This window comes from Gracilinanus agilis, chromosome 2, assembly GCF_016433145.1.
Source record: "Gracilinanus agilis isolate LMUSP501 chromosome 2, AgileGrace, whole genome shotgun sequence".
Classification (NCBI taxonomy): Eukaryota; Metazoa; Chordata; class Mammalia; order Didelphimorphia; family Didelphidae; genus Gracilinanus; species Gracilinanus agilis.
The window spans coordinates 518,657,513-518,678,161 of NC_058131.1; the positions used below are offsets into that span (position 1 = coordinate 518,657,513).

A 20,649-nucleotide genomic window follows, 5' to 3' on the forward strand; every position below is an offset into this window, starting at 1 on the left:
TTGACCCCCATTGCCCACCCTTACCAATCTTCCACCAAGGAGCCAATACACAGAAGTTAAGGGTTTAAAAAATTAAAAAAACAAAAAATAAAAAAAAAAAAAAAAAAAAAGAATCAGTGTAGTAGAATGACATCTAGGTATAGTGGTGGAGGACCTGGGGTTTAAATAATGGTTCTATTTAAAAATATGGAACTTGGATAATTAATACAACCATGACAGCACTATAAAGGTTTTTTTTATCACTTTTTAAAGTACATTACCATTAAAAATAACGTATCTAGAAAAAACAAGACTTTAAAATGAAAATAATTTGTTACCTGAACTATCAGATCCACCTTCAGGACTGCCACTGGAATACATTGTGGCAAGTTTCCCATCCAAGATAAATCTGAACCAACCATTGCTGCCATTAGATAATTCCAAAGCTGCTGCATCACTCCAGATGTATAAGCAGTCTCTTCCTCTAATAATTGACCAGTCTCTCCAATGGTATGGTTTACCCTGCTGTAATTCTTTAGCATCTTCTTGTGGTTCATCCTCCTATAAAAGTAAGAAAGTTAAACAAAACTAGGAAAATACCATCTGAATTACAACAAGTGATGAATTTACAATACAAAGACATACTAAATACTAAATGACATTCAAATATATGTGTGCAAGTACATATATATTTTCTATGTACCCACTCCCTACCCCCACTCCACAAATACTGTGTTCTTTGGTTGCTGAAGTATGACCAAAGTTTATGAACACATGCACACATATAAAAATAAGTGTACTGACACATTGGGAATTAACTTGACAAAACAATTAATTAAACTAGATATATAAAACCAATGAAACAAAGAAGGAATGGCATGATCAAAATAAACACCGGATTAAAAGTCAGAAGATAAAGGTTCTAAATTGGGGAATGGCTGAACAAACTGTGGTATATGCGGGTGATGGAATACTACTGTGCTAAAAGGAATAATAAACTGGAGGAGTTCCAGGCAAACTGGAGAGACCTCCGGGAACAGATGCAGAGCGAAAGGAACAGAGCCAGAAGAACATTGTACACAGAGACTGATATATTGTGGTAAAATTGAATGTAATGGACCCCTGTACCAGCAGCAATACAATGACCCAGGACAATTCTGAGGGATTTATGGTAAAAACGCTACCCACATTCAGAGGAAGGACTGCAGGAGAGGAAACATATAAGAAAAACAACTGCTTGAACACATGGGTCGGGGTGGACATGATTGAGGGTGTGGACTCGAAACTACCACACCAATGCAACTACCAACAATTTGGAAATTGGTCTTGATCAAGGACACATGACAAAACTAGTGGAAATGTGCGTCGGCCATGGGTGGGGGGAATGCGGGGGGTGAAGGGGAAAGGAGGAGCATGAATCATGTAACCATGTTAAAAATGAATATTAATAAATGTTTGGAAAAAAAAGGAGATAAAGGTTCTAGCATCAGTTATTCTATAAAATATCTGTGAGACCCAAAGTATGTTACTTAACCTCTCACATTTAACAAACTTTATGGTCACTTTTTAATAGCATTACTACACAATAACAAGCCTGTTCTTTTTCCAAAAAATACTCTTTGAAATTTTGCTTCTAAGTCCACTTACTTTCTCAGGCTTTGATTCCTCTTCATTTTCATCATCAGAAGAAGGTCCTGCCAAAGTAGATACTTTACTAATTACTCCGAGCCTGGCAAGCTGATCCAAAAACAAATCACCACCTTTATCTACTAAATCCCTTATGATCTGCAAAGCTAACAAATGGCCGTCATCATCATCCTACAAGAAAATGAGGAATAAAATGATTAAAACAATTTCATTAGTTTTGATTAAATAAATTTAGTTATGTACCATAGAGAGAATAGTGTATTCATTAAAATCAGAATTTAATTTACCTTAGAATCATATGACTTCCAAAACATGTGTAGGTAAGGAAAGATGTGTTTATGTGTATGTATATATACCCACAAAACAAAAAATCTTTACTAAATAATTTACCTCTTGATCAAGAACAGTGGCAGTAATTTCCACTAGTATAGTAGGCAAATTGTGACCAGCATCAGAATCACAAACTTCTTTAAGGAGTGCTTCAGAACAAAAATGAATCATTTTTCTAATAAGAGCAAGACTTGCTTTCCTTTAAAATAAAAACAAATTATTCCCATAAAATTAAAATGCAAAAATAAAAACACTCAAAAGTAACTACATGGTAATAAATATTAAGATTTCCCAAATTCATATTTGCATATACTAAATCTACAGAGTATTCTAAAGTCACAGTACAAGATATGATAATCATAAGCCACCAAAGAGTAGCTTTAGTTCTTGAATACATATTACCTATTGATGTTCTTAGTTTCCTTCAGTAGTAAAATCTTCAGTTATTATAAACAATGACTACTTTTAAAACTTTCTGTAATGTTCCCATAATACTATGGTTTAAATGTCAAAAGATTTTAAAAGTGTCATAAGATATTGGGCTTTAGAAGGAAATGTTACTACTAAAAAGATTTCATTTATGTAAAAGAGGTTTATGTCAAGTGTGAAGTGTTAGAGAAATTAATTTGAATTTATTTAAAATTTCCTCTCAATAAAACGCTATTATTTTAACACTTGTCCATAGGCTGAGAGAAGGTATGGTATTTTATATATTGTGGGACAACCTTAATAGATGTCATAAAGATACTTTAAAATAATTTATCCTAAAAAGATATGCAAGCTATAAAACCATTAAAGAATGTTACAAATCTCTAATAAGAAAAATTAAAACTAAAACTATTTTTTAAATTTTCATATCAAATCCATCAGTCCAGTTAAGATTTCAAAAAAGATAAAAATGATAAATACTGGAGAGTGTAAGGAGGAAAAAGGGCTTTTCTGGGTTCAATATATTAAAAGATGGTCGCCAGAGGATTGAACTACTATCAATCCTCAATTAAGAATAATCTCAAGTCAAAATTGACTTTTATGGAAGTTTATTTACAATTAAGAAGAGAGAGGAAATAAGAATCTAACCCAGTAGGTAATTTACTACGATCCTCTAATTAATCCAGGTAGATCTAATTAACCCTCAGAGTCAGAGCGCCAGAGCTTTGCTTCATTCACAGAGTCTATAGATATCTATAGATAAAAGAGGAGGAGGATACAGCAGCAAATGAAAGTATTTTTTAAAAATTGAAAAAAGCATCAAAATTAGAAGTATTTTGTGGGAAATAGAAGCTAATGGAAAATTATAAAATACACAAAGATAATGTTTTTCATTAAAAAAAACAACAGCAATACAAGGTATATAAGCATTCAGTAAGCTACATGATAGAACAATTAAACTATTCAAGAAGCAAATTTTTAAAAATTGGATAATTATACCTAATAATATCTCTAAAAGCTGTTAAGCCTAAAATAACAGCTAGTATGAAATTTATCTTTCCTTCCCCTCTTCCTTTCTCTCATACATTCGTGTGTGTGTGTGTGTGTGTGTGTGTGTGTGTGTGTGTGTGTGTGTGTGTGTGTAAATAGAAAAACCTGTTGTTCTGGGCTATATTCACAAGAACCAATGGAAATGCATAGAAAGGATTTTTGAGAAATGAGTCTAGAAACCAGGGGCAAACAATGAACTTAGCATATCAAGGAATAAAAGAAATGAGTATTTAAAAAAAAAAAAAAAAACAAGGTGCCTTGCAAATAATAGAGTATAATTAACTGCCTAGAAAACAAATTCTTTTAAGTTTTCTTCTATCTTATAATGGTTGCCCTAAAGTTGTTGGGTTTTTTATAACCCTTTCTTTCTGTCTTAGAATTGATACTAAGTATGGGTCCCAAGGCAGAATAGCAGTAAGGATTAAGCAACTGGGGTTTGGGGTTAAGTGATTTGCCCAGAGTCACACAACTAGGAAGTGTCTGAGGACATATTTGAATTCAGATCATCCTGATCCCAGGCTTGGCACTCTATCTACTGTGCTACCTAACTGCCCTTTGTCCCAAAATTCTAATAGCTTTATTTGGTTTCCCTAAAGAGCCACAAAAACAAAAAGCCAGATAACCCAAAACTTAGCATTACTATGAAAAAATGATGACAAACATATGAAACATTTACCTGATTGAAGGTAACATAGTTTGCTGAAATGTTTGTGCAAACACTGGCAATAATCTTTTCAAGTATATTGGTGCCATTTCTGGATCTCCTTTGGGTTCATTACATTCTTCTTCATCTTTATTTGCATCTTTCTTCTTTTTTTCATCTCCTTTATTGACTGGACACATCCAGTCACCTTTAAACCAGTAGACGTTGGTCAATAAAATATATTTCTTAGACTTTTTGTAGCAAGCAAAACTTCAGTGTTTAACCAAATTTGTTTTTATTGTTACCTCCTTAAAAAGTCTATGCTGTCCCTGCAAATATGTCAGTTGTTTTTAATTATCAGACAATACATTTTATTAATTTAATATATAAGAAGTTCTAACTACAATAATGATTTTACTTTAGGAGCAAATAATTTCAAAATGATACCCTGAGGTTAAATGTAAATGCTAGAGTAATGTGATGAGAAGAAAAAAAATCTGTCAACTGAGCAACTATTATTAAATAGCTCAAAAATTACATAAACCTCCAGAATCTAAGACTCTAATGACTCCACGCATACAGCTCTAATCTGAAATAATATACAACACTATTAATTACTTAAGATTAGATAACTACTTCACATTATAGTACACATGCAAAAAAACAAATAGCTAGATTGGCTGGAAAATTTAAGAAATCAATGAAAAGATGAAATGTTATTAATCACCTGGAGACTGAAGAATAGCTACTACTTCACTATGGCCTCTTTCCCGAGCTTTATCTAAAGGAGTTTTCCCATCTTCATCCCTTAAATCAGGGTTTGCACCATGTCTTAATAGGGTCTAGTATGAAAAAAAAAAATTAACGAGTTAATTTTTAGTTCTACATACTAGAAATTTACAGAATCATAACTAAAAGGAATTGAAAGGTTATGTAACACAAACTCCTGTCCCTGAACTTATCAGCATTAAGTCCTAAGATTTAAATTTGAGTCACAGATCCCAAACTACATCTTCTACTTGGGACAGCCTATCACCCAAAAAAATCAATGTTCCAAATTCAAATCACTATGTCTAAAACATCCCACCTCCACGTTCTTTGTCTCTAGCAAATAATACCACCATTTTCCAAGTTAATTGAGACTAAAACTTTCATTCCATTATTCCTTACATGAAGAACAGCAACAAGTAATCTTCCTTTACAATGTCTTTCATATCTGTTCATTTGCATTGTCAATCTCATTACCCTATTACAAATCTTAATTACCTGTGCCTGGATTAATCCAACAGGTTCCTAGCTATTCTCCCTGTCTCCAAGCTTCATCTTCTTTTAATCCGGTGATTCTCAAAGTGTAGTTCTTGGACCCCTGGTGGTCCCTGAGACCCATTCAGGGAGTCTGCAAGGTCAAAACTAGTTTCATAATAATACTAAGATATTATATGCCTATTAAAATAACGCTCCCTTTTCCAACCATATAACTGGGTAAGGCCAAGTGTTCTTCATATACTCCAACCAAAACAACATATCACAACAAACAATGCAGAAGTACATAAAAGAATCCAGCTGTCTTCTATTAAGTCATACATTAAAGAGATTTGCAAACATCTATAAAATAATTCTCACTACATTTTGCTTTGGAAAAGTTTTTTTTCATAAAAATGTTACTAACACAAACATGTAAAAAGTTTATTTTATATGAAGAAAGTTTTTAAAATTAATTTCTAATATGATAAATATCAATAGATATAACCTACATAATCAAAAACTCTTTGGGATCTTCAATAATTTTCAAGAGTGGAAAAAAGTCCTGAGACCAAAAAGTGTAAGAACTGCTTCACTAAATTAACCTGCACTGGTCCTAGATTAAGTTTCCTAAAATACAACTTTGATAATTTCATACTCCTGCTCAATAGTTTACTTACTATCAAGTCCTGATTCTTTTGCCTGATTACTTACAATTCTATGATATTAATCTTGGACTCCAATTAGTCTAGTCTCATGTAAATTTTATTATCACCATCATATCTTTGCTTTCGAGTTCTTCTCTTTAATTAAAATATCATCTTCCTATTCTTTTTCCTGTCCAAATTCAGTGCCCCCCTTGAGTCTTCCATGAAAGCTTAAAAGACTATTCAAGTCCTTTCTAAGCTCTCCTTTCTAGAATGGGCTATTTCATCTTGTATTTTAATCAGATTAAAATCACAGAATTTTAAGTGCTAACTAACAATCATTTCATTTTACAAACTAAGAAGTGACAACCAAAAGGTTATGACTTATCTAACATTGCCTACTAGTGACAAAATAACAACTAGAATCCAGACTCTTGAATCTTGGACTAGATTTCTTTTTACTATCATTCAACCAGAAATCATTAGTAAGAACTTACTATTCACCAGACACTGTGCTAGGTCCTAGGGATATAAAGAGAAAAAATCAGAGTCTCTGTCCACAAGGAACTCACATTTCATAAAAGGAAACAATATGGACATTTAAGTATAAACAAATTACACGCAAGTAATTTTTTTGGAGGAGACATTATCAGCAACAGGCATCAGGAAAGACTTCCTATAGAAGGTGGCAGATAAACTGAGCTTTGCAGGAAACTAAGGATTCTAAAAGGTAACAACATTAAGAAATACATTCCAGAAATGGGGACAGTCAGCACAATGGAACAGAGAAAATTCCACTTTTGTATATGAAGAATACTAAGCAGCCTAAAAAAATCATGTGGAAAATATACGAATCAGAGAAATATATAATAAATCTAGAGAAGTAGGCTGGAGACAATTGTAAAGAGTTAACATATTATCTTAAAAGGAACTACAGAAATTTATTGAGTAGAGAAATGAAATGGTCAGACCTCTACTTTTAGAAAATCATTTTGCACATAGAGGTATGGAGAGTAGACTGTAAAGGAGGAAGGCTAAGGTAGGTAGATCAATTAGGAGGCTATTAAAAGTCTCTGTGAGGAGATGAGGGCCTGAACTAAGGGAATGGAAGGAAGGAGAGCAAGAGAAAAAATCTCTTTGTAAATGATTGGATAGATCAGGCAGAACTGACAAGACTTGGCAACTACACTGAGTACAGTAATTGATGATTGCAAGGTTAAGAATCTGGATGACTCGAGGATGGACAGTTGTGACCATAAGAGAACTACGTACATTCAGAAGATAAGTGGATATGCAGAGTTTGGATTAAGATCATTTAAGTTCAATATGCCTCTAAAATATCCAATTTGAAGTGCCAACAAGCTACTAGAGATGCAAGACTGAAAGATTAGTGCTAGATAAAAAAAAATATGGGTGTCATTTCCATAGAGATAATAACTAAACTTACCAGAAATGACGATATCACTAGGAAAAAAATGGAAAGAGAAGAATGGAAGTCTAGTTCAGAGCCTTGTGAGGTATCACCACATTTGAAGTATGTTGTGGATGATTATCCAGAAAAAGAAAATAAGTGGCCAAATAAGTAGCAAGAGAACCAACAGAGCTGTATCATAAAAACTAAGAAAGAAGTGATGCTCAGGAGGAAAAATTAAATTATGGTGTCAAATGCTGAAAAGAAGCTAAAACCAAGAAAAAGTCATCAGATCTGGCAACTAAAAGGTCACTGATAATTTGGAATGCGTAGTTTCAGTTAAGTAGTGAGGTCAGAAGTCCAACTACCAACAGTTTCTAAGAAGCAAATGAAAAGGGGTAGTAACAATAAGAGCAGGCAGCTTTTTCTAAGAGTTTAATTTTAAAGGGAGGAAAGAAAAAGGAAAATATCTTGAGAGGATAGCAAGGTAAAGTGAAGATTTTATTATTTTTATTGTTATTTTAAGAGTGAGGAAGGTTAAGCATGTTTGTAGCCAGCAGGGGAGAAATCAGAGAACAAAGAGAAACTGAAGATTAGAGAGAGTATAAGGGAAAATTATCATAAGGATAAATAGCCAAAGAGATAAAAGAGAGCAGGATCAAGGTTATGGTAAATGAAGACATAGGCTATGGCAAGAAAAAGGGATATCCTTTCATTGGGGACTAAAGAAAAGAAGAAATGAGAGATGATATCAAAGGAGTCTAAGATGCAGAGGCAAATTTTCTCAATAAAATGTGAGATGAGGTGATAGGTTGAGGGTGGGCAGAAGTAGTGTTGTGGAAAGTATACAAAGAGAACAGTAGGCTCATTTTAAACATCTCTGAAAGAACCTACAGGCTCCCTTGCTAATTTGTATTATTAGGCACTCAAAGTCAAAGTTCTACTACTATTAATTTCTCTAATAACCACCATCATCACAATTTACAATTACAATAGCACTTTTAAGATTTGCAAAGAGCTTTCCTTACAACAATTCAATGAAAAAAATTACTTAATTTTCCCCACATTTGGTTGTGATTTATCCAGTCACACAAATGAAAGTATCTGAGATATATTAAGATTCATTTCAAATCTTCACCAAAATTTTAATTCCCACAAACCAGAATGCACAATTATCAAATCATAAATGTGAAATACTATAACAGAATCCTAACAGACCAATATTTGTCTTGTAATAACCATGATAAGATTCATAGAAGACACTGACAATAAAAAAAAATGTGATTATATAATTGATATATGTTAATTTCCCCCCTGAACATATATGTACATAATTTATCATAATAAAGCTAAAATTCATACCTTTGCTACTTGAGGCCTTCCAAAACAGGCTGCATAATGCAATGATGATGACCTTTGACCCCTGTTAACATCAGCACCTCTTTCACACAGAAATTCTACCTGTGAGAATAAAAAGAATGTTAGTTGCTTTCCCAAAACCTCTGCCTTTGAAAAATTAATTTTGTGGTAGCTTACCATTTCCTGAGTTCCAAAGGCAGATGCCCAGTTTAAAAGGGTTTGTCCCACATCATCCATAAAATTCACTTCAAATGCTGCAATTATTAAAAATAATTAAAATATAAATTGAGAATCAAATGAAAATGTGGAAATATTTTATAACTACAAAGCACAATATAGAATTTACTCTAAGTTGATAAACCATAAATTTTTTTTGTAAAGTTTGAACTAATTTATGCTTTCACCTCCACTAAAAAGCAAATTGAAAATATATTAATTTCAATCAACTACAAATCAAAAGTGAAGTCAGTAAAGCATGTGAAGTCTAAATTTCTTTCTTTCTTTTTGTTTTTTTTAAACCCTTGTACTTCGGTGTATTGTCTCATAGGTGGAAGATTGGTAAGGGTGGGCAATGGGGGTCAAGTGACTTGCCCAGGGTCACACAGCTGGGAAGTGGCTGAGGCTGGGTTTGAACCTAGGACCTCCTGTCTCTAGGCCTGACTCTCACTCCACTGAGCTACCCAGCTGCCCTACATTTCTTTTTTTTTTTTTTAAAGATATTTACCAATTCCTCTACAGATAAAAATAAGCAAATATTATTTGTGGAATTCAACTCGTATGCAGAGAAAAAGAAACTGAATATAAAAGAATAATAATAGCTAAAAAGAAAACTACACTCGAAGCCTGGAATTACTAGTTATCAAGATTAATGTCCACTAAGATACCTTAAATATCATAAAACTGATGGAAATTTGTAACTTGACCAGATTGCAAACTACATCTATCTTTATATCACTTTGGATTATTCCAATTTCCTCATCTTATATTGTCCCTCCTCAATGTTTTTTTTTTAAAGACCAGTATTTTGACATTCAGCAGCAATCTACTTGTTCCTATATTTTTCTCAGATTTCTGGGTCAATAAAGCATTCCTCTCTACCTTAATTATGAGGTGGTATCACCATCTAGTGGAAAAATGGACAACTGCAGGTTAACCTAGATTAAAACAAACTACAACAGAATATAGGGAAGGATAATTTCTTAATCTCCCAATGCAGTTTCAAGAAACACATAGTAACGATAATCAGGATCTATAATTTCCATTACCCCATGATCTCGTTTAAGATAATTTGCATACCTCCTGTGTCAATTGCATCTATAAGTGCATCAGTATCTTTACTTCGGATACAGTCTATGAGCTGCCGATGTGAGCGCTCTCCAGAACTGTCCAATCTGCGAAGCCCTGGAATTCTGCCGGTTGATCCAGCACTGGACTTTGGTAGGGCCTTTCGCCCTTCAAATAATAGCACCAAAAGAAGGTCAACCAAACGCATGGTATCCAACACACATCTTTCATCACCTTGTAGTGCACTTTCAATTGAATCTGGAAGCTCAGACCTTAGGAGATCCTAGAAAAAAGGATGAGAATAATTATGTCTGTTTTAATAATGATTGTCACGTCATCTCAAAAAAATACTGTCTTTTGAAATAAAAAAGTGAAAAACATTCTTACATGTGTGACTACTGGAGAGCCTCTGCAAAGTGTTGACAGCAAACTTACAATAGTTGAAACCTGATTACTTAATTTGGAATCAGCAGCTGTAGATGGTGCTCCTGTTGTGCTTCTCCCTGGTTTGCATGCAGATGATGGCCCTGATACAGTACCACCAGCTGCTGCCATTCGAGATAATAGCTCTTCAGTTAGTCCATGTTTGGCTAATGGGGCTGGGTCAACACCACGACGTGTAAATCTGTCAGCTAGGGAAGCAAAACATCGCAAAGCTCCATCTGAAACCTAGATATGGAAAGAGAAAATAGAATCTCTAAATAAAGAGATCATAATCTACTTAACTTGAATAAACTGAAACTCACCTAAAAGACTTTGACAATAAAAATAATGTCATTGATAATACTAAGAAAAATCTAAGCAGATCATATTGGGTTTAGAGAGGGGGAAAAAAACATATTTGGTAATAATATTGATGTCAAAACTTTTCCAAGTTCTGCCAATTCAACAAAAGTCTGAGAAATTCTGTTATTCTAATTTATTTTAAAGCAACACAATCTAAAAAAAATGAATCTAAATGATTTTGTTTTTTTGGAACATTTTTAACTTCTCTTTTCCCACAGTAACTATTCCAAAACTTTTATTCTTTCTTCTTCACCACCTTACATTTGTTTACAAAATGATTATTGAATAAAGAACTCCAGACTAGCCTCTCCTGCTACTCCTCAAAATGTCTCAGCATTAACCATGTTTCCCTATGTTAATCCTAATTACTATCTGTAACATTAATTCTATTTCTTCCAAGAACTATCAGTTATGCTCTCTCTCACACTCACTTTTAATCTCTAGCAATAAATTCCTAACTAAAAACAAACATGTGTTTCCTCAATTTTTAAAAAGCCTCCCTTGACATAGTTCCATTCTTTTCACTGATTCTCCACTATAACTTTATTTACACTGCTAAAAGGCTTGAAAATGTTATCTATACCCAATGCTTCTATTTAACTATCAATCAACTTCACTCAACTCCTTGCAATCTGCATTGTATCCCTCCCAAAACCATCTATCAACAGTTACCAATAACAAAATTAAATGGTCTTTTTAATGTCTTCAGAAATCTTTGACCTCTATAGCTACCAAAACTCTTGACTATCTTTCTCTGACTGGATATTCTTCTCCTCAAATGGTTTAAAGTGTCATTGGACTCCCCTGCTTCTCTTTTCACTTCAAATTTCTTCTCCTCCCTCAATCTCCCTGGCTCCATATCTTCTTTATGACCCCTTAGCATAGGTATCCCCCAAGCATCTGCCCTTAGCAGTCTTCTCTCTATATATAACTTCTCTCTTGGTAATCTTATTCATGGCCATGCCTTCAATTAACTTCTCTATGAAAATTACTGACTTTCTCTCCATTCACGAATTCTCTTCTGAGCACTGGATCTCCATTTCCAATTCCCTATAGCAGTGATGGTGCCCAAAATGCAACTTTCATGTTTTATGTGTAGCACTATCCCCACCTCCCCCACCTCCCCCACCTCCCTGCCTTATTCCAGACAAAGGAGGAAGTGCTCCCACTGGGCTGCTGGGCAGAGGAGCGAGTGAAGTGAGGAATGTCATTTGGTGTGGGTAGAGGAGAAGTGGGGCAGACCCTTCCAGCTTGCATGCCATAGGTTCACCAACACAGGCCTATAGGACAGGGATTCATAATCTAGGGCCCACAGATATCCACTATCCCAAGAGTTCAGACATCAATGGACCTGTGAACTTGGGGGGGGGGGGGAACTGCACCTTTACTTTCACTGCCCTCTAGATAAAATTCAGTATTTCCTTTAATTATGAATGTAGATAACAAAACCATTATTCTAAGAAGACCATAGACTTCAGCACAATACCAAAGGGGTCTAGGACACACACTAAAAAGTTAAGGATCCCTTACTAAGAGGTTACCTGCACTAGGATGTAACTTCATAGTTCACTCCAAACTTCTCAAATTCATAACCTTAGAGTTATCATGGATTCTTCTTTTTTTTTCACCTTATAACCAGTTACCAAATCATGTCAAATTTAACTCCACAAAATTTTTCAAATCTTTTTCCTTATCTCTAGTCTCACAATACTAACTTAATACAAATTCTCATTACAACTTGCCTAAATTACTATGTAACCTTCCAGTGTTTTCATTCCACCCCTTCAACCTGTTCTAAATATTTCTGCCAGGGACATAGTGCACAGATAGTGCCATACTGTAATAACCGGGGTACATAAAAAATAAGGCAGACAACATAGATGAATAAAACTACCATGGTACTTTCCATTTTTAATATTCTTCCAAGTTCCCATCCTGGTTGTCCTATTCTGAATGTTCTCTTTTTACTCTATAATGTCCTTCATAAGATTAATGGTCTTTAATCAGTGTCCTTCTAAAAATACTTGCCAAAACACTAGATATAGTACTGCAAAACATATTTAGTCCCTTCATGCATTTCAACAACATTTCAGTCTTTGTTCATAATATTCTCTATTTTAACACCAAATTCAATTTTGCAAAATCAATCATGTGTTTTGTAAGAATTTCAAACAAAAAAAAGCATTTTAAGCTCTTTTGCTTTTAATATTGTCTTTAATTTAGCAAACTACATTAAAAAACATAAAAGAACATGATTATAAATGGTGGAAAAACAGAATATTCTAATTTATTTCTCCCTTCCCATCAACTTGTCCACATACCTGATGATCTTCATGTTTTAATAAACTAGACAGGGATTCTACACAGATTTCTAATGAAGAATCTTGAGGTTCCATTTTTCCACAGAGTCTTGACACTACAGCCATCGCAGAATGAAGGGTATCTTTATGAACGAGGTGTCCACTATCACGAATGAATGTCAGCACACAGTTTAAACCACCAGCCTCAAAGACAGCTCCTGATTCACGAGTACATATCAGTTCTAAAACCTATGAATAAATAAAATAAAAAATACCCAAAAAACTGTGCTTTCCCAAAACAATGTTTTTCTTTCATATTCTGCTGGAAAAGAAGACCTCTTCCAATCTAGCAAATAACTGGGGTTTCCCCATCCTGCTTTAAATCATAAACTTCCAATCCAAATCTAGGAAAATCAAGATGGATGAGTCAACAGGAAGTTTCTTTCATTAAGAACATTAATTCTTTATTCAAAGAGAATATCTAACTAATAATTACACTTCTTGATGCTTTCACATTGTTGGTAATAAGCCTTTTACAAAATAGTAATAAGGAAAGTCCATAGAGAGAGATCTTAGAAAGGCGCTACTGAGGTAAAGCAACTAAGTCTGCTGCCTTACAACTGACTAATTAGAGTTGTAAATTTTGTCAAGGCCCACAAAAAGCAGGAGAAAAAATAACTATTTGCCTGACAAGTGGCTTGAAATATAATGGAATTGGAATTATCTGCTATATCTTTGCCTAGATATCACTCAAATTACAGTAAATCTAAGAATTAATAGGAAGGTGAAACAATATGAGAGAAAACTAACAAAGAACTGAAAAATCTCTGTTATTAATCTCCCCCACATCTGAGACTTCTTACCCTAAGCCCTATGAAACTACTGTTTAGAATAAGGAAAGATAAAGGTGAGGGAAAAAAGAATTTTTCATCTTGCCAGAATACCTGATTTTCTCCACCTACCAGTCTTACAAAGATGTTGTAAGGAAAATAAACTTTAAAGCACTATATGTTAGTTATTAGTAATTCTCTTAATTATCTCCATATGGTACAAAGAATCTTGGAACTGGAGGCCAAAAGACCTGGACTTCAGACCTATTTCCACCATTTGCCTAATGGTTAAGAATAGTGGAAATACTAGTGGCGGTAGCAGTGGCAGTGGCAGTGGCAGTGGCAATAGCAATAGCAACAGTAGCAACAGTAGCAACAGTAGCAACAGTAGCAAAAGTAGCAAAAGTAGCAAAAGTAGCAAAAGTAAAGGAGGAGGAAGAGGAAGAGTAGTAATAACAACTAACACTTATTTTAGTACTTACTATGTGCCAAGCACTGTACAAATACTTTATTATCTTACTTGATCCTCATGACAACCCTGGGCAAGTCACTTGCCCCCTTTTGGACCCATTTTACAGATGAGGAAACTGAGTCCAAAAGGGGGCAAGTGACTTGCCTACAGCCTTATAGATAGGTAAGTAATTGACTGAGGCCATATTTGAATTCAGGTCTTCCTGACTCCAGGCCCAGCACTCTGACCATAAGAGATTAATTAATGTTTGTTGACTTGGTAAATCTCTCTTAACTTCTTCTAAATTTTAGCTTCTTTGTTTATCAAAAGGGAATAACAATATTTACAATATCTACCTCATAAGAATGTTGTAAGGAAAGTACTTGTAAATTTTAAAGTTCTATGCAAATATGTCAGTAAAATGACTTTCAAATGGAACAATTTAAAGTATGCAAACTTGGGGCAGCTGGGTTGCTCAGTGGATTGAGAGCCAGGCCCAGAGAGACAGGAGGTCCTAGGTTCAAATTTGACCACAGACACTTCCTAGCTCTGTGACCCTGGACAAGTCACTTAACTCCCATTGCCTACCCCTTACCATTCTTCTGCCTTGGAAGGAGTACACAGGATTGATGCCAAATCAGAAGACCAATAAGGGCTAGGCAATTGGGATTAAGTGACTCACCCAGGGTCATACAGCCAGAAAGTGCCTCAGGACAGATTTGAACCTAGGACCTCCCATCTCTCTGGGCCTGGCTCTCAATCCACTAAGTCACCCAGCTGCTCCAAATTTTAAGTTGTAAAAGATACCTACCTTCACACATTGTTCAGCTAAGTCTCTACTGGTTCTGTTGTTAAGTTCAACTACCACCAAACGATTACAAAGTGCTTTTATGGCTCCATCTACTCCAACAATTCGTCGAGTACATTCTGCTGATACATCTAGGTAGTAGGTTATGGCACGGGCTGTCACTTCTAATACATTGTCTGGTGCACTTTCATCAAGAAATATTTTACAGAGTGCTGGTAAAAATGTACGAGGTGGGCACCTATGATGAAAAGGAATACATTATGTAATGCAAAATATAAACATTTTCACATTAACTTTACCAAGACAAAAAGGTAAGACAAGTAAAAACTTCATTGTAGCATTATGAAAGAAAATAAAGATGAATGAAAAAAATTGGAGGGTTATTTCCTGCTCATGGTCAGTTCAAACTAACATACAGTAAACACATCAAAATTTCACAAATTCTCTTGCAGATTCAATGTTATTTAAAATGTCCATCTGTACTTTCATGAATTTAAAGACAGGGAAAAAAGATCAATAGAAGATATAAAAATAAAATCCAGTATATGTTAGATTGCTATCTTAGGGAAGATACTGGTTTTGCCTTTCTTTGTATACCAGGCAATTCCTGGCACATACTGGGGGCACTGTTGACTAGACTTGATAAATTCATGATGCAAAAATATTTGAAAGTACAAGAAAACAATAAAAATTGTTGAAAAAATTATGCAGTATGGAAAAAAAGTTATAGTCATGACACACAACGCATTTTAATAACCTAGAGTAGATAAAAATATAAAAATAAAATAATAAAAAATAATGTCAATTGCAGAGAAACAAATATATCTATCTTGAAAATGGAAGAAAACTACAGGATACAGAATTTATGATTCAATGATAATAATAGATTTATAACAATTATTTGACAAAAATCCAACATTGGCCATATAAGGAACTAATAAAAATCTAATAAAAACTAATAAATAAATAAATAAATCTAATAAGACTAATAAAAATAAAGAATTTCCCAAGGAAATGATGGGCAAAGAATATTAAGAGTTTCTAAGAAAAAGAAGAAATTATGAATCAACATTTGAAAAGACTATTTAAATGTTTTAATAATCCAAAAGTACAGATTCAAAACAATTTCCCATTAAATTCAACAAAAAATGGCTACCAATATAAGATACGAATGTTGGTGGGGCTACAAATTGGTTAAAACCTTTTCCAAAGCAATCCAGTAATTTACAATTAGTTGCCAAACCCATCATGTCTGCTCTCAGGAGAAGGCCTAAACATGCTACCATTAGAATTATACCATAATGAATAGAATGGTAGATCAATGAAGCAGATTAGAAACACAATATACAGGGGTAAATGGCATTAGCAACCTAGTGTTTGATAAACCCAGTTTTTGGAATAAGAACTTAACTCTTTTAACAGAAACTGCGGGGAATACTGAAAAACAGTATGGCAGAAGTATAGACCAATATCTCACACTCTATACCAAGACATGGTCAAAATGGACATATGATTTAGATATTAAGAGGGATACCAGAATTATACCATAATGAATAAATGAATTAATAGTAAAAGTGTTCAATTTAACATTTAACAAAATTTGTGTACAAAAATATGCATGATAGTTTTACATCAAAAGCAAAGAAACTAAAAATAATCTATACTTAGAAAATAAATACAATATGGAATGTTATCTTATAACTTTTATTTATTTTATAGGACAGCAATGCAAAAAAAAATCCTGTGAGAAACAACTCCAAAGCAAAATACAGCATTTAATTCAAAATACAGTGTGTATATATATATAATGATTTTTACCCACTGCAAAGTCCACCTAACTGATCTCCTTGTTTCTAATCTCTTACTACTCCAATCTTTCCTCCACTTTGCTAAAATAATTTTGCTAAAAAGCATAGGTATTCCTCCTACTCATGTTTGGGTTTTTTTCTTTTATGTTAAGCTTCAAATCATCTTTTACACTCTCCTCTTTTACCCTCTTCAAGAAGTTTCTTAATTCTTTTTCACCTACTGACTTGATATCAGAGTGATATTTTCTGTGTATCTGGGATTACTTACATTTCTCTTAGCAACCTTAAATATGGTTTTTGATTCATCCAGCCTATTCACATGAGGTACTCTGCATATAAGTAACAAAGTGAAAATATAAAGCCTTGCCAAACTCCTTTTCCAAACTTCAAATCAGTTTTAACTGTTGCTTCTTGCCCCATATACAGGTTCATAAGGAGACAAATAAGATGACCTAGTACTCCCATCTCTCTGAGTGCTTTGCCACATTTGGTTGTGATCTGCATAGTCAAAGGCTAAGTAGAAGTATATAGTCAATGAAGCAAAAGCAGATGTTTTTCTGGAACTCCTTTGCTTTCTCCATTATCCAGTGAATACTGGACATTTGACCTCTAGTTCCTCTACCTCTCTAAAAACTAGCCTGCTTATATGATAATTAATTCTCAGTTCACATATTGCTGAAGTATTATTTGTAAAATCTGCTGAAGTCTCTTTTGAGAATCCCTTGTTTGGTAAGGAGATCAAGTCCATCAATACTTTAAAAAAAGTTATTTCGTATTTTTCTCTGGAAGGTCAAATACTGAAGTTGAAGCTTAAATGCTTTGGCCACATAATGAGAATACAGGACTCGCTGAAAAAGTCCCTGATGTTGGGAAAGACTGAGAACAAAAAGAAAAGGAGATGGAAAAGGATAAGATAAAGAGATAGTGTCATGAAAGCAATGAACATGATATGATCTTGGACAGATTTTGAGAGATAATGGAGGTTAGAACAGCCTGCCTGCCATGCTATGGTCTATGGGGTCATGAAGAACTGAACATGACTTAACTGAACAACAACAAAATTTCCTCTACTCAAATTCCAGTGGCTCCCTATTACCTCAAGGACAAAACATAAAATCCTGTTTGGCATTGAAATCATTCTTCTTTTGCTGGATCTTCATCCAATTTGTACCTACTAGCAGCAGATGAACCCCAAGGCTCTGACCTGCAACTTCTTCTCTTCTCCTTATAAATTAATTATTAGTTCCCAATGATTCAATCATTTCCATGCAGATCATTCTTAGATTAATTTATTTAGCCCTAACCACTAGATTTGCATCGCCACTTACCTACTACTGGACTGTCCTACTACCTACTACCAGATGTCCCTTAGACATCAATTCTATCTTCCAAATATCACTCATATTCATCCCCTTCTTTCCTGTAAAATTGACTGTCACCACTGTTGAAGACTCTCATCATCTCAATCCTGAATAGTTGGTTGGATGGTCTGACTGCCTCAAGTGTCTCCCTACTTTAGTCCATCCACCACTCAGCTATCAAAGTGATCTTGCTAAAGTGCAGGTCTGGCCATGATTCAATAAACTCCAATAGCTCCCTATCACTTTCAGGATCAAATGTAAAAATTTTCTATTTGTTGAAAACCTTCATAACTTTGCCTTTTCCTTCCTTTCTAGTCTTCTTAAGCCTTACTCTCCCTACAACTCTCCACATACTCTTTGAACATTAACTGTCCTCACTGCTGTTCTTTAAACAATATACTCCATCTCTTAATTCTAGGCATTTTCACTCGCATTCCTGCATGCCTGGAATGCTTTCCCTCCTCATCTCCACCTACTGGTTTTCATGGATTCTTTCAAATCTCAGCTAAAATACTGCCTTCTACAAGATTCCTCTTAATTCTAGTGCTCACTCTTTCTCTACTGATGATTTATTTGGTATACAATTTGTTTGTACATGGTTGTTTGTGTATCATCTCCCCTTTAGATTGAGAGCTATTTTAAGGCAGAGACTGTTTTTGTCTTTCTTTAAATTCAATTCTTTGTGTGAAGTTGGGATTAACTCTCCCCTGCCCATTTTTAAATTTAATCACCAAAAGCATACACACTCCACTTAATCCTCAAGTAGGGGAGGTCTGTGTGCAACAGTGGGTGACAAATCAGAATCAATTGACTGCCCCGTGGGCAGTCCTTCCTTGTAATTGTTACATGTAAAATGGGAGGAAGGTACAGGAAGTGATGAAAAGAATGGTCTTTATAAATTGCAAGAACTTCCTGGGACTACTCTCTCTTTCGCCTTCAACTTGAACCTGGAGAAGCTCTGGCTGAGGACCTTGGACTGCTTTAAGTGAAAAAGGCTGACTCCCTTCCTTAGCTTCCCTGGAGGTACTAGCCTCTGGAGGGGCTCCTGGTCTGGGAGGAGGCCTCATAGCTAAAACCCTTGTTAATTGACCCTTAGGCCCTCTGGTTGAGGCTACTGAAGCCCTACCAGAGTAAGCCAGGGCTTGAGCACATAGTCTAGCTCATTAAGCTAGATCTCTTACTCTGCCCTCTTCTCATTTCTCTACTTTCACTCTATTTTAAATAAATTGCTAAAAAAATCACTTGGAATTAATTAATTTCCTAGCAACCACCCTATTAAATATTCAGTCCAACCATAATTTTACTCTCTACATTTGACAGATAGTAGTGCTTAATAAACACTTGTTGACATTATTAACTTCTCAACCAGGCCTCAACCAACCTTTCCAGCTTATACATTATTCCCCTCTACACATACTATATGGTCTAACAATTTTGGTCTTACACACAACACTCAATCTCACCACTCTGTGCTTTTGGTCTGGCTACTTTTTTATTTTTATTTTTTAATTTTTAAATATTTTCCCATGGTTACATGATTCATTTTCTTTCCCTCTCCTCTTCCCTCCCCCCTCCCAGAGCCAACAAGCAATTCCACTGGGTTGTACAAATGTTATCACTTGATACCTATATTCCATATTATTCATTTTTGCTATAGAGTCATCTTTTAAAGCCTAAACCACATCACATAACCATATATATGTGTGATAAGTAATGTCATATGTTGTTCTTTTGCATTTCTGCTCCCATAGTTCTCTTTAAATGTGGTTAGCATAAGTCCTTCAGGAATGACCTGGCTCGTTGCATTGCTACTAGTAGCAAAGTCCATTACATTGGATTATTTCACAATGTTTCACTTTCTGTGTATAATGTTCTCCTGGTTCTGCTCATTTCACTCTGCATCAGTTCACTGAGGTTCTCCCAGTTCATATAGAAATCCTCCAGATCATCAATCTTTACAGCACAATAGTATTCCATCACCATCAGATACCATGATTTGTTCAGCCATTCCCCAATTGAGGGGCAACCCTTCATTTTCCAGTTTTTTGCAAAGAGTCTAGCTATTTATGTCTGGAATGTTCTGCCACCTTAAATCAACTTCTTAAAATCCATGGATTAATTCAAATGGCTGTCACATAAGGCCTTTTTGTATGTACATGTTGCCTCTGTGTTAGAATGTAAGCTCCTTGGAAGCAAAGTTTTGCTTTGTATCCTCAGAATCTATTATACATGCCAAATAACTTATTTCATCATCTTTTCCAAAGAGCCTCCTCTTGGATCTCCA

At 34.7% G+C, this 20,649-nt stretch overlaps 1 protein-coding gene across 1 annotated transcript in view; it reads right to left on the reverse strand.

The window, feature by feature from the left end:
• HECTD1 (HECT domain E3 ubiquitin protein ligase 1) overlaps positions 1-20,649 on the reverse strand; it is a 119,735-nt gene that overhangs the window by 65,323 nt on the left and 33,763 nt on the right. Inside the window, exons 3-13 of the mRNA XM_044665058.1 lie at positions 15,200-15,434; positions 13,129-13,356; positions 10,409-10,690; positions 10,034-10,304; positions 8,915-8,991; positions 8,741-8,839; positions 4,806-4,920; positions 4,112-4,286; positions 2,017-2,155; positions 1,627-1,797; positions 318-540 (exon numbers count right to left, since the gene is read on the reverse strand). Coding sequence (XP_044520993.1) covers positions 318-540; positions 1,627-1,797; positions 2,017-2,155; positions 4,112-4,286; positions 4,806-4,920; positions 8,741-8,839; positions 8,915-8,991; positions 10,034-10,304; positions 10,409-10,690; positions 13,129-13,356; positions 15,200-15,434 — 2,015 coding nt within the window. The remainder of the gene's footprint in view (positions 1-317; positions 541-1,626; positions 1,798-2,016; positions 2,156-4,111; positions 4,287-4,805; positions 4,921-8,740; positions 8,840-8,914; positions 8,992-10,033; positions 10,305-10,408; positions 10,691-13,128; positions 13,357-15,199; positions 15,435-20,649) is intronic.